General features: G+C 33.1%; 1 protein-coding gene across 3 annotated transcripts in view; it reads left to right on the top strand.

Moving 5' to 3' along the window:
• SPPL2A (signal peptide peptidase like 2A) overlaps positions 1–14,507 on the top strand; it is a 47,490-nt gene that overhangs the window by 21,773 nt on the left and 11,210 nt on the right. For 2 of the 3 annotated variants that reach the window (XM_074327747.2, XM_074327749.2), the window contains 9 exons: positions 2,416–2,567; positions 5,666–5,762; positions 6,218–6,319; positions 7,290–7,371; positions 7,912–7,986; positions 10,511–10,567; positions 10,763–10,816; positions 11,244–11,346; positions 14,423–14,500. In XM_074327747.2, the coding sequence (XP_074183848.1) occupies positions 2,416–2,567; positions 5,666–5,762; positions 6,218–6,319; positions 7,290–7,371; positions 7,912–7,986; positions 10,511–10,567; positions 10,763–10,816; positions 11,244–11,346; positions 14,423–14,500 (800 nt within the window). The remainder of the gene's footprint in view (positions 1–2,415; positions 2,568–5,665; positions 5,763–6,217; positions 6,320–7,289; positions 7,372–7,911; positions 7,987–10,510; positions 10,568–10,762; positions 10,817–11,243; positions 11,347–14,422; positions 14,501–14,507) is intronic. The other variant, XM_074327748.2, reaches the window with a different exon arrangement.

Raw genomic sequence — 14,507 nt, 5'->3', positions numbered from 1 at the left:
TGTGTCCCAACATGTGGTGTGTCTTTGAGAATGTTCCATGTGCGCTAGAGAAGCATGTATAATCTGGTGTTCTGGGATGAAAAGCTCCATAAGTGTATTAAAATACTGAAATTTGACTGACTTGGGTCAAGAGAGAAATCCTATGGTTTAACAGATGTAGGTTCCTGGAGTATTGAGGTTTAAATGTTTTGCATATTTGGAAAACATGATTCAACATGTATCAGTTGTGTTGTCACGTAAGCACTGGGTTTTTGGTTTTGTTTTGTTTCCCATTATTATTCTTTATGAAGCACAGTATGTAATAAGATTTCCAAGATCACTTTCTAATTATATGGTGAAATTTTGTAAATAATTACCAAAAGCTACTGATTGATTAAAAATCTTTTCCCATTTAATATAGATTCTCCCTATACTTCCATTACTATTTAAATTGTTTCTTTAGAGTAGTGCTTCTCAAACTGTAATGTGCATACAAATTGTTTTAAGGTTTCATTAAAATATAAATTCAGATTTAGTATTTTTAACAAGTTCCCAAGTGATTTTGCTGGTTCATGGATACACTTTGCGTTAGCAAGGCAAGCTTCATGCACATGTCAGAGTAGGCTCCTCCTGAAGAAAATTGGATATCAGAGAGGAGTATAGATAAGCTTTTTTATTCATAAAACATCATCATGGGCAGAAACAATGAATTTGTTGCCTTTAGTCTCTAGGTTGGGAGAGTAGATGTCCTTTACCTGTAGGATTATGGATTTTAAAATTGAGGCAGGTAATTCTAAGATTCTGTCTAAAGATAGAAAGAAGTAAGTGTATGTGTGTTTGGGGTGGGAGAGAATATGAATCAGTGATAAAAAGAATAAATTTCCATGAAAAGTAGAATTATTAAAAACATAAGAACTATCATTTAGAAAATAAAGAGTAAGATTTAAAAAGAAGGGGAAAGAGAAGGCTTAGGGAAGGAAAAATTGCCAGAACAGGACCTCATAACCCAGAATTACCCTGCCAAATGAAAGGTGCACCTTACACAAAAGGGAAAGTTACCTTGGTTCTGTATAAAGACTTTTCAGTAGAGACTTAAAATCCTCTTATAATGAGATCACTGGTCATCAAGCTTCACAAACTCAAGATGGCATGGAAGAAAGCTTAGCTTCCCTCCCATTACATGTGGCTCTTGAGAGATCTAAGAGTGCAATTTTTTAAAGTTAAATTGTAGTACTTTAATGTGATATAAATCTAGTATGCATTTTCCATTCAAGAAATTGCCTTGTACTTTTTAGTACACTGAATAAAAATATATAAATCTTACATTATTATGGCTTACATTATTATGGCTTACATTAGATAAAAGTGTCTTTAAATGTGTCTATTTGTAATGATAGATACCAGAAGTTGGCATGCTTTCCTACTTAGGTATCAATTTTATTGAAACTTACGTTAATAACTCTGTCATCCAGCTCTACAATTTCAGGGAGGTCCTGTTGTGTCTCTCCCTTCTTTTATTCCAGGCAGCCTCCCTAAAATCACGGATGCTTAATGTGGTGGCTACCCCAATCAACAATTTTCTAATATAAAAGTGGCATATTGGTAAATAAGCAGTTTGGCAAATTTGCAATTTGATAGAAATAAACTATTTTTTAAACGTGAAGTTTGTATTGAGCCCAGACCCGATGAGAACATAACAGTTTAGTAGCCAGAGTTGATGGGATTGGAGCTGGAGCAGATAGTAGAAGGAGATAACTGGGACAAGATAGTAGGTGATAGAACAGAGACTGCTCAACAAAAGACACTGTGGCTCTTTCCTCTTCAACTTCTGTCTCTCTGTTATTAGCTGTGTGACTTAGCAAGGGTTGTTGCAGGAATTAGGAACAATATTTAGGTATCTTAAATCAAGGTAGGACAAAGCTATGTCTTGAACTTATTTTGAATCTTTCATAATACATTAATGAGCACTGAATAGGCATGTAGTAAATAGTAAGTGGATGGACAGTTTTAAAAGAAGCTAATTTTAGAAGTACTTTACTATGTATAAATTGATAATAAGTGTAAGGAAAATTGGTAATTTTCTGAAATTTATTACGTTGCTATAGTTTGCAAATTAAATGATATAAACATCCACAGACATTAATTTATTTATATAATAAATGTCATGTTTCAACAATTTTGCCTCCAGAAAAAAATGCTGTTTCAAAAGTTAGTAGTTAATAACAGATTATCTCTGGAGGGGAGAATTGTAGGGAGTTCTTACTTTCTGGATTAAATATTTCTTTTTGGTGTGTGCGTTTTTGTTTTTGTTTTTAAGTATGTTACTTTATGATCAATAACAAATTTAAGTTGGTGTTAAAGATAGAGTTTTAAAAATAACTGTACTTGGCAGAGATTTTTTTTTTTTTTTTTAAGTTACTGTGTCTGTTTATGCAGGGAAAACATGAGGGCAATGGCAAACCCTGAAGATAGAGAAATGAGGAAAAAGAAGGAAGACTATTTAACTTTTAGTCCTCTAACAGTTGTAATATTCGTGGTCATCTGCTGTGTTATGATGGTCTTACTTTATTTCTTCTACAAATGGTTGGGTAAGAAGTCATATTTGCTACTTTTAGCATACAATCTTTTCATTTACTGTGCCAGATTTACCTTTTCCTTGAAAGCATTCTACCTAGAAAAGTTAAGTGAATAATTAAAAAGTGATGTTAACTTTTTAAATTGTCAAAAGTGTTAGTTCTCCATTACTTTGAGATGAAAAATATTCAGATTAAAAATATACTGTGTCTTGACATAGAAACACTTCTTGATGGATGATTTGAAAGAATTGCTATGGTCTCTAAATTTCCCTCTCTGCAGATAAAGCACGATAGCATAGTATCTAAGGAGCAGACTAAGGACTTCTTGGTAGCTATTCAAATTACTGATTTATTACCTGTGCTTACCCCCAAAGTGTAGTTACTCTATTCTTTTGTCAGTTTGCAAGAGGTTGTATTGCTTGAATTTTGTTTTACTTATGTAAACAGGATCATACCATATCTAAAGACACACAGGTACTTGCCTGTGGTCTAGAGAGTAATTAATACTTTTTTCCTGTAAAAAGTAGGGGTAGGAACTGTAATGACTTGTTCAACCCCTAGATAGTCTTAATGGTCCTATTGGATGGAATTTTGCCATCCCTGGCTAATATATAGCACAAAGACCAATGGTGATGAGACCAGGGAAAAAGGGAGTGTGTCTGATGAGAACTAGCAAAACCCTATGTAAAATCACCAAAGGCAGCAATGCTTATTAGGAAAACATTATTATAATTTTCTGGATTAGAATACTAGGCCCTAAAGTTGTTTCAGCTTACTCAGTTTCTGCTGTCCTGCAATTTAAAAATATGACCTATGACACATATTTCCAATTAGAAAAAAATCATTCTTTGAATATCACTCAGATTTCCATCTGTTGCTGAGAGTGGGTGCTCGAATGATATTTGTATTATATTGTCATTGAGCAGCTAATTTTTCTATTTTAATAGACTTCAATTGTTTGTGTCTGATCCTAAGTCAGTATATTAGCGATTTTTGATAGCAAAAAGAGATTCCTGTATCCTATCCTAAAGTATGTTTTAATTTTTGATGAGAAATTTCCTTAAACTGATTGCTAATTAAAAAGTTGGACCCTGTTTATAAATGTAATCTTTAACGGAGGAGAAAAATCATTAATCCTCATGGTTATCCCAGGACAGGGGATTTAATTATGACTTCGAGAATGTATTGTGTGACATTGCAAGATTTACTATACCTCCAAGTGGTTTCTTATGGCTAAAATTGCTGCCTTTTCTTAATAAATTAAATAATGAGACTCTACTAAATTGTTGAGAGTCCCCTTACCATTTTATGATTGTCATGCTCAAAGAATTAAATAAAGACAGTCATATTAACCAAATTATTTTCCATGCCTAATCATTTTCATATAGTATGACAGTGATTGAGACACCTAAAATTCTGTTAGTGCCTCAAAAGCATTATTTCTACCAGTGTTTTAAAACTTACATTGGAGACTTTTGGTGGACGACTTGCCAAACTTGACTTGGCAATCTTTGACTGTCTTACTATTACCATATATAACCAATATTAAAAAAAGTAACAAGGAACAGTTGCATAAAGCTTGTTATGTGCCAGATACTGTTCTAAGCATTTTACATATATAAACTCACCTAATCCTCACAATAACCTGGACATGGTATTACTACTACATTTTATATTTTAAGGATAAGACTCAAGGGACTAAAAAAGTAATTTGTCCAGAATCACCATTTAGAAAGTAGCTATCCCTGATATACTGTCTCTAGATTGTTCTCTTTTTCTCACCTATGGAAAAGTTATAGTTTTCTGAAATTTAGTAGAATTTGAAAAATTCAGGTTAAAATTGTATTTCCATTGTGAAATTTTGGTAAAGTTCAGAAAATGGATTATTTTTGTTTTTAGAATACAGTGATTTCTCTCTTCATTTTAACAAGAGATAAAATGCTTTTAATTTAAAGAATTCTCAGATAAGTATAGCTACTATAGAAAAAACACTTGTCAATTTTAACTACTTTAGTATTGTATCATAACAAAGAGGTTTGTTTAAGTGGATTTGGTTTTACCACAAATCAAGTTATTATAGCTAAATTCCATCATAGGAAAATATAGATAGCATGGCTAATGTCTAAGATAGCATGGCTAATGTCAGTTCTCACGCCTAAGCTACATTTAAAAATTGTTTACAATTTTTTAATTCTTCCATTTCTTACATTAAAATTAAATACTCATAAATGTCTGGAGCTCACTTCATAGAAATCTTTAACAAACATGTCCAGTTGCATCATTGAATGATAGAAAATGTAGAGCTAGCTTCAGCGCCTTAACACGTTGCCTACGGCGGGGTTTAAATCCCTCATACCCCTCTGTTCCGGCAGGTTTTTAAAAGAAACTACTTTAAAATGCACTCTTCTCTTTAAAGCGTAAATGCTTCTATGTCATTTGTTATTTTTCTATGGAATTTTTTAGGATTTACTCACCTATGATGTTAGTAATCCCTCCTGGTGTGATACTGCAGAAAGCAGCTTCCTTTGTGCAGTGGGACACGGCAAAAATTGCATATGTATCGAGTTTCACTTCTCACTTTTTTTGATGCGCACACTTTACACACGCGTGTGTGATATTTTTTCTTTCCTCTTCCCACTATGGGCTCCAGATGATGCGTGGCCAAACCTCCCGAGAGCCTGGCCGGATTGTCTTCCTTGGGGGCCCGCTCCGTAGGCACTTTCACAGCTGGTTCCCTATGGCCACTCGTCTCACCTCCCTGTCTTGGCCTCTCACTGCTCTCTGCCCAATCTTTTGAAATTCTCGTTATCGGTCCTTAACGCATGGCTCAGAAAAAACGAAGATTCTCGTGATCCGTATGCAACGTGTTAAGCAATCCTACCAGTGTATAATGGAACTAAATGAAACAAACGACACATAATATACGCACTCTTAAACTCAAGATCTAAATATTTTCCGTTTAAGTAACCAGTTCAGAGTATAGTATGGTCACTGCTTTGAAAGTATCATTAGCCAATGAGGAAGCTAAAGAATTAATATTGCTTGTATAGATATTTTCCTGTCACATTTTTTCCTATCCTCATATAATTTACTGTCTTGTTTTTTTCTAGTTTATGTTATGATAGCAATTTTCTGCATAGCCTCAGCAATGAGTATGTACAACTGTCTTGCTGCACTAATTCGTAAGATACCATATGGACAATGCACGTATGTATCTCTAATAAAGGAAGCCTATAATGTTGGTATTTATAATTTAAAACAATACAAGAAAAAGCAGGAGTCTTATTTAAGCCTGTGCAATTCAATATACATGTGGCTATTTAAATTTAAATTAATTAAAATTTAATAAAATTAAAAATTCAGTTCCTTAGTCTCATTAGCCACATTTCAAGTGCTGAATAGCTGCATATGGCTAATGGCTACTGTGATGGACAGCATAGATATAGAACATTTCCATCATCCCAGAAACCTCTATTGAACTGATAAACATTTAATTTTATTTTGTTACATATCATTTGTTTTATTTAAAATCAAGACTTTTAAATTGGTATTTCAGTAGCTTTCTTGCGACTAGTTAACATTTGTTTTGTCATTTCTCATATTTAATGAACGTTTTATTTCATCTGCAGGATAAAACTAACCTATTTAAATCTGTTTTTTAGGATTGTGTGTGGTGGCAAAAGCATTGAAGTGAGACTAATTTTTCTCTCTGGACTGTGCATTGCAATAGCTGTTGTTTGGGCTGTGTTTCGAAATGAAGATAGGTATGATTACTTGGTTTATTTGCTTTTAGATTAAGGATCAGTTATATCTTTCTGTAATTATTCATTATGATTGTTATGGAAATATTTTTGCTTTTATCTCAGAACACCATAGTCTTGAAAAAAGTTTTTAAGCCAATCTTGTGCTAATGGATTTGATGTCATATAGAGAAGGCAATATGAGTTGTAATTTAAACATTTAAGCTGAAAAAGACTTCAAAAATGTACTTAATTATGGTATAGCCACACAAAGGAGTTCAACTATAAAGAATGAAGAAGATCTCTATGAATTGATATGCGTGATTTCCAGAATATATTTTTAAGGGGAAAAAAGCAAAATGCAAAAGATTATCTAGAGTATGCTACCTTTCATATTATAAAGATGGAGATATAATAAATCTCTATCCATTTGCATGAAGGATAACCAGAAAAAAATATATAGTTAAGGTTATTTAATGGTTTATTAATAAAATTATTGAAGCCCAAAGGATTTAATAGCCTAAAATCTAGGAGCAAAGGTCGTACACTTTCAGGCAGCTTCAGTATGATAAATCAATTGATAATTATTCACATCAATTTCTGATAGAGTATATTGCATAGCTCTTATTTCTTTTATGTTCTAGCTAGTAATATCTGGACGTATATTAACGCCAACATCCTTTGTTATGAGCTACTTTTCTAGAAGGAGACATGTATAAATCCAACGGTTAAAGATAAATACGCACTTATGTCAGATATACATTCTTCTGAATTAGCCTTTCAGCTTTTTCTTAGTATAGTAGTATTCATTAATCTAGGTCAGTGAATTACTAAATATGGAGAATATGAGAGGGTTTTTTGTTTTATAATTGCTGCTTAATTATTGAATAGTCAAATCATAGTAACTGGGCTATATTACTTTAGTGATCTCTTTTGAAAAGTTCCATCTAAAAATAACTGGATAAAACAGCAGAGGTACTTCTTTTGATTTTAGGTGGGCTTGGATTTTACAAGATATCTTGGGGATTGCCTTCTGTCTGAATTTAATTAAAACACTGAAGTTACCCAACTTCAAGGTAAAGTATACTACTTTGCTAGCTAAAATAATGTTTTTCTTATTAAAACAACTTTATTAAGGTTTAATTTATGTATAATAAAAGGCACCCATTTGAAGTGTACAGTTTATTGAAATTTTACAAATGTGTAACTTTGTAACCATCATCTCAGTCAAGTCAGAGAACATTTTTCATCTCTTCAAAAGTTCTCTCATGCCCTTTTGCAATCAGTCCTAATACCCAGACCCAGGTAACCATTGATTTGCTAGCTAAAATATTTTTAATTATTCATATAATATGCCAAATTCATAAAATCCTTACAGGATTAAATATCAGGGAATAACATTTCTTTGATTCATTCTTTTTCTTTAAAGACTGGGATAGAAGATAAAAATTTTAATGTGTTTTGTAGAATAAAACTGCAAATAGAATAGCCATTAAATGCTTTTTAAAAAAAATAGTGTTCAAATGTATGTTCACAATTAATTTGTAACTTGAAAAATAATCTCTTAGTATAAATATGGAAAGTTTGACCTTTAAATTTGTTTCTTTCTTCAACAGTCATGTGTGATACTTCTAGGCCTTCTCCTCCTCTATGATGTATTTTTTGTTTTCATAACACCATTCATCACAAAGGTATGATATTTTTTAAACCCACAAAAAACATGCTGAAAGATAAGAATCTTAAATCTGCTCTTAGGTTATTGATTTTGCAGATGTTTAACATGGAGTGAAATCTAGTTCTCTAAAGAAAAATTGTCATTGAAATTGCCCTTTTAATAGAGGATATTTTCAAGCCTTTGTTCTGCTAAATTAAAAAAAAGTCTCCTGATTGATGTGAACATGAAAATGTCTATAAATTTGCTACTTACCCTTTTTAAAGTAACTTTTCTTCTTACTATAAAATAATAATGTTAACTATAGACAATGTAGACAGCAAAGATAATGAAAATATGTTATTGCTACTTGCATTTCTGTAGTCCTCATTTGAGACTAAGCAAGAGTACCACACTAGAAAATCTGAAGACCTAAAGTGTAGCTCTTGTAAACTTGTAACCCTGGACAAGTCATTTAGCACCTTTCCACACCTTGATGATGAGCCGTTTGACTCATTGACTTCACATGCAGTAGTCATCTATGAAAACATAGAAGTGGTGTTATATATTATAAGAAAAACTGTTGATTTAGAAATTTTTAAAATTTCTATCTAAAGTTGTCCTAGCTTGTGTCAATTTATTTTGTTCAATAAAATGTCTCTGTAAGTCACTCCATCAGAGATCTCATAATGAAAGTAAAGCATTCTCTCTACAAAGCCATTGGCATTGGACAACATAGTCATAGCATATGACTCATATTTTACAGTGGCTATAGCTATAAACTATAATCAAAATCTTTTTAAAAATATTTCTTCCATTCTATTTTAATGATAGTATCGCTTTTTAAATACCAAATGCATATGCTAGCAAACTATTCCCTACACATAAAAAGTTTTAGGATTTTAACGGTATAGTGTCATGATAAAGGTGACTTTGAGCCCTCTTTCTTCCTTCTGTGCTTAGGGAATTTTTTATCCTTTTTTCCATCTTAATTCCCACTGACTAGGAATGTGATTTCTAGTAATCCGATCCAGTGAAAAAGATTGAAGTGTTCTTTGCTGTTCACTGTTACAGATTTATTTAACACATTCTCAGTCTGGTTTATTTATTTTTATTAAGGCTATCGAACCTTACTTTAGTAGATAACTCAAAATGAGAATCAGATATGTAATTTCTGATTTTTGTGGTTTTGACTGAAAATTTCAGGAATTAAATATTGAACATTCTAAACATGTTCTTGACCCTTGTATTTGTAAACTTTTAATGAGTTGGCAGGGCAGGTGGCCGTGAGTACAGGCAGTAAGAACCTGTCTTCACTTTTTTTCATCTACCACCGTGCGTGGTATAGCATCTTGCAAATAGTTCCTCAAATATCTTTGAATGTATGAGAGGATGTCAGTGATGGTCTTCAGGTAAATGTTTTAAATAACAATTAAAAAGTAAACCAAAATGAACTCTTTATCTGGAAATTGAATCACATGATGGGAGTTTACTGTAAGGAACTGTATTTAATATTAGTTTATTTTCCTAAACTCCTGTAACTTAATCCTTCTGTACCCCGAAACTTAACATGAGGAAAAGATTTCTGTCGCTAGGGATTTTATCCTTTCGACTCAGCTCAAGTATCAGTGAAGTCCTCTTAAATACACTCCAGTGGTTTCTCCTGGGCACCCCACCCACATGGAAAATATTATAGTTAGTAAGTCAAATTTTTCTAAAATTCGACATTTATTTATCTTCCCACAACCTGTTTTGGTGATATTTATCATAATGTGAAGCACACGATGGGAGCTCATACCATCTTAGCTTGCTACCTCAAAATGTTTCCCCCCTCTACAGCACACGTGGCAGTCAGGAAAGAACTTTTTAGTGAACTCCTCACACAGCCCACATAAAAAGACCTTAGCTAGACACAACGGAGGAAATTCAGCTAAGGTTAATGTTTTGATTAGGACATAAAGAGCAGACAGGGCAGAAATTGGACAGCAGTCAGGCTACAGAAGCTTCTCAAGGTCTTTAGGGTTGGGCCTCTTCAAGTTTGGCTTCGTTGTTTTGTTATTATAGTGAGTAGTCAGAGGTTAAGTGTATGTGTGTTCAAATACAGTTACTGATATTTATTACAAATCAAAATATTAAAAATTTTAGTATTTCTTGTGTTCCTATTAATTGTTATTGCTAAAAATGACTAAGGACACATAGTATATGACATAATATAGCTAAAAGCACTTAAAATTTATAGCCTATTAGAAATGCTAGGTATTAGTTGTCAATGCAAATCAGTGCTCAAAACTTCACTTGAATAAGCTGTGTGTGGTATATGTCAGTTTTTTAATAATTGTTGAGCTCTGAGAAAGTGGAAGAGTGTGTTAGGTGAATTTTGTTTTAGATTACTCCAATTTTTGCTATCTACAGAGACTGTTGTAGGAAAAAGGAAGTCTATAACCTACTTTTTCACAATTTACAGTAGGCCATAAGCCATGGGATCAAAAATCATTTTTGAATAGTGGCAGATTGTTCTCTTTAAATGATTGGACAGTTTCTTTCATCTTCCTTCTCAATTTTAGAACGGCGAGAGTATCATGGTTGAACTTGCAGCTGGACCTTTTGGAAATAATGAAAAGGTAGCGATGGCAATTAAACAGAAATGGCTGCCAGTGTATGTATGTGTGTCCTGTTAATAATTTTGCCTTCCTGTGTAATTCATTGGTCATGTAGTGCATGCCAAGGTATTGTAAAACTTTATTTCTCACAAAATATAGCCCTTTTCTTAGTTATTCTAAATTATTAAATACCTATTGACTTGGGTTTCATCCTAGAATGATGGAAACTTGGTGGAAGCCACTGCTCAACCCTCAGCTCCCCATGAGAAAGTAAGGATTGTATTTCAGATATGTTCATTAGACTTTAAATCATACCCTCTGAGAAAAGACTCTTCTTTGGGGAAAAAAAATCCAGATTGCCAAAAAAACAAATCTGTTTCAAGGCCTGAGTCCTATTTTTGGTAAAAAGGAAAAAAAAGCTTAGCTATGGGGATACTGGCTTAATACTTTTAACCTTACATGTGTGTTGGGTTTCACTTTTCCAAAACTACGTATCTATTTCTTTCAAGCTTTCTATACATTCAGAGTGTACATGTGTCTAGTTTATGTTCTCAAGTTCTTCTAAATGTCAATTTTAAAATGTTACAACAATTATTCTAATGTTAATCCTTCCCTTTCTAAAAGATATAAAGATTCCTGGGAGGTTTATTGGTGGCTTTTGTTTCTTCTTTCTTTTTTTTTTTTTTAATAACTACAGTTACCAGTAGTCATCAGGGTACCAAAGCTGGCCTGTTTCTCAGTAATGAGTGTGTGCATCATGCCAGTTTCAATATTGGGTTTTGGAGACATTATTGTACCAGGTAAGCAATTGTTTGTATCAATTTTAGTAAAAATATACTGATGGTTTAAAATTCTTAAATGCATAGTATCTGTTAAAAGTTACCTACTCTGTATTAAGTATTTCTGCTTATCACTAGCGTTGGGATCAGTGACATAGAAAGAAAAAAAGCATTATAAGGGGTGGAAAATAAAGCCTAATTGGTAACAACCAAAATATATCTTCCATGGCTCAAAAAGTGTCTTAGGGAAGCAACTGGGATCATTTTGACTTTCTTTCTTAAGAAAGTATAATATATATTAAAAGTTGAATTTAATAATATCAAATGTATTATAGTTTCTATTCTATTTTAAAATAATAATAATTATTATGTTTTAGGAAAAGTTGTTTAGGAATACTGGGCAAGGTCATGATCAAGAGGAAAAAGTTACTAGAACACCAGCTTGTAGGGCACTTTAATACTAAAAAATACAGCATGTGGTGGAGTCCGTCACCTCTCTTAGCTTGTTTTCCCTGACAGCGATTGCAGTTCTGCATTACTTTCCTCACTGGGCTATCTGTAGAATAAACTTATTCCCAGCCCAATAATAAAATAGCCTAGAAGTAATTAATATTTCTCAGTCAGTTGAGAGTTTGTTCTTCCTCACTTTTCTTGCAGTCTCCCTGTGTACTAACTGCCTGTGGCTGGGTAAAGAGTACTGGCTCTTCTGAAAAAAATCTTTTATTTACATAGTAAAGCTACTGTGTTTCCCCAAAAATAAGACCTAGCCAGACAATCAACTCGAATGCATCTTTTGGAGCAAAAATTAATGTAAGACCCAGTCTAATTTTTGCTCCAAAAGGCGCATTAGAGTTGATTGTTCGGCGAGGTCTTATTTTTGGGGAAACATGGTAGGTTGGGAGAGAATTTAACAGTGTTGCCTTGTGAGTTGGCATGTGGAAGTCCAGTGTTGCAACTGTCTTGGTTCGGTGAGTCTCCACTCACACACAGCAGGGAGAGCATTCTATTGGGTAACCTTAAGGTTTCTTAAATACCTTTAAAGTTATCCCCAATTTTATTAGTTCCATGCCAAGTGCTATATAAAATCTTATATCTAGAACTTAGCATCGAATTGGGGGGAAAAGTATATAAAACATTCTTGAAGTAAATTTTGAAGGTCCCAAACAGATATTTCCCCAAACAGCAGAGTTTTTGACAATACATGACTTAATTCTAAAAGCTAAATTCTGATTTTAGGGGAAAGAGTACCATTTTTTAAACACATGGAAATGTGCTTAAATAGCAAATACAGTAAAAATAATAAGAAACTATCAGAGAGCTTCTTATTTCATTAATTATGTAGGGACCAAGACTAATTAATTCAAACAACCAATAAAAATAGTAAAATTATCTTACAATTTTTCAATAGTTAAACGTCATTCTTACTGTTTCGTAACAGTGTTTAATTACTGTTTCCCCGAAAATAAGACCTAGCCGGACAATCAGTTCTAATGCATCTTTTGGAGCAAAAATTAATATAAGACCCAGTCTTATTTTACTATAAGACTTGATTTTACATAATATAATATAAGACCGGCCGGTTAGCTCAGTTGGTTAGAGTGCATGCTCTTAACAACAAGGTTGTCGGTTCGATTCCCACATGGGCTTTGAGCTGCACCCTCCACAACTAGATTGAAGACAACAATTTGAGCTCAGCTGCTGGTGGGCGCCCAGATGGCTCAGTTGGTTAGAGTGCGTGCTCTTAACAACAAGGTTGCCAGTTTGATTCCCACATGGGATGTTGGGCTGCACCCTCTGCAACTTGATTGAAAACAGCCACTGGACTTGGAGCTGAGCTGCGCTCTCCACAACTAGATTGAAGGACAACGACTTGACTTTGAGCTGATGGATCCTGGAAAAAATACACTGTTCCCCAATAAAATTTAAAAAAGAAAGAAAAAAGAAATAGGTAGTAAAATGGTTATTTTTGTACATTTCATGTTTACAAATGAGAGCTTATATTTGATTTTTCTTTGAACTCTTTGTATTAAAACTCCAAATCATTTTATTCTACTAGGAAGGGAGACTTTGATCACAATTTGAAGTTGCCTTCCTTGATGCTCTTGCAATACATTTTTTTAAATGCTGCATTTAAAAATTTTTCTTAACGCTGTATACCAAATGACTCTGACAAACGTATACAGAACGTTCCATTCAACAGCAGCAGAATACACATTATTTTCTAGGATATGTGTTAGACCACAAATCTCTGAAGTGCACACAGATTATTTTTTAGCAAACTTATGAAGAATGAAATCATGCCAAGAATATTTTCTGACCACAGTGGTATGAAACTAGTAATAAATAGCAAGGGGAAAACTAGAAAATTCTGAACACATGGAGATTAAACAACCAGTGGCTCAAACAAAAATTTTAAAGGGCAATGAAAAGGTATCTTGAGACAAACAAAAGAGAACCACAACATTCCAAAACTTGTGGGATACAACAAAAGCAGTTCTAAGAGGGAAGTTGATTGCAATAAGCACATACATCAAGAAAACAGAAAGGTCACAAATAAACAACCTAACTTTATGCATATAGAACCAGAAAAAAAAGAACAATCTAAGCCCAAAGTTAGCAGAAGGAAGCAAATAGTAAAGATTAGAGCAGAAATAAATCAAATAGAGAAGAGAAAGGCAATAGAAAAGATTAATGAAACTAAGAGTTGGTTCTTTAAAAAGATAAATACAGTTGACAGACTGTTAGCTAGACTAAGAAAAAAGCGGACCCAAATCAATAAAATTATAAATGAGAGAGGAAATATTATAACTGAAACCACAGAAATATAAAAAACTTTCTCCATGATATGGGATTGTAAGCAGCTAATAAAAAATCATGTTTATAAAGACTGTTTAATGTCTTGGGAAAATGTTTAATGGCATTAAGTACAAAAAATTAGCATATAAAATTTTGTTTAGAATTTGAGGTATTTAATGTTCTCATGATGCAAAAATGAAGGTTAAATACAATACATTATATACTGTTGCCAGAGTTAACAGTTGAATTTGTGTTGCAGTTGTTTTAAGAAAATAACGTGGAGCGTTTCTTTGTTTTTAAGGCCTGTTGATTGCATACTGCAGAAGATTTGATGAGCAGACTGGTTCTTCTTCTGTATATTATATCTCCTCCACAATTGGTAAATT

The sequence above is a fragment of the Rhinolophus sinicus genome, chromosome 3 (genome assembly GCF_057876585.1).
Source record: "Rhinolophus sinicus isolate RSI-liver-muscle chromosome 3, RSI-T2T, whole genome shotgun sequence".
NCBI classification, from domain to species: domain Eukaryota; kingdom Metazoa; phylum Chordata; class Mammalia; order Chiroptera; family Rhinolophidae; genus Rhinolophus; species Rhinolophus sinicus.
This window is presented reverse-complemented; position numbering and strand designations above follow the sequence as displayed.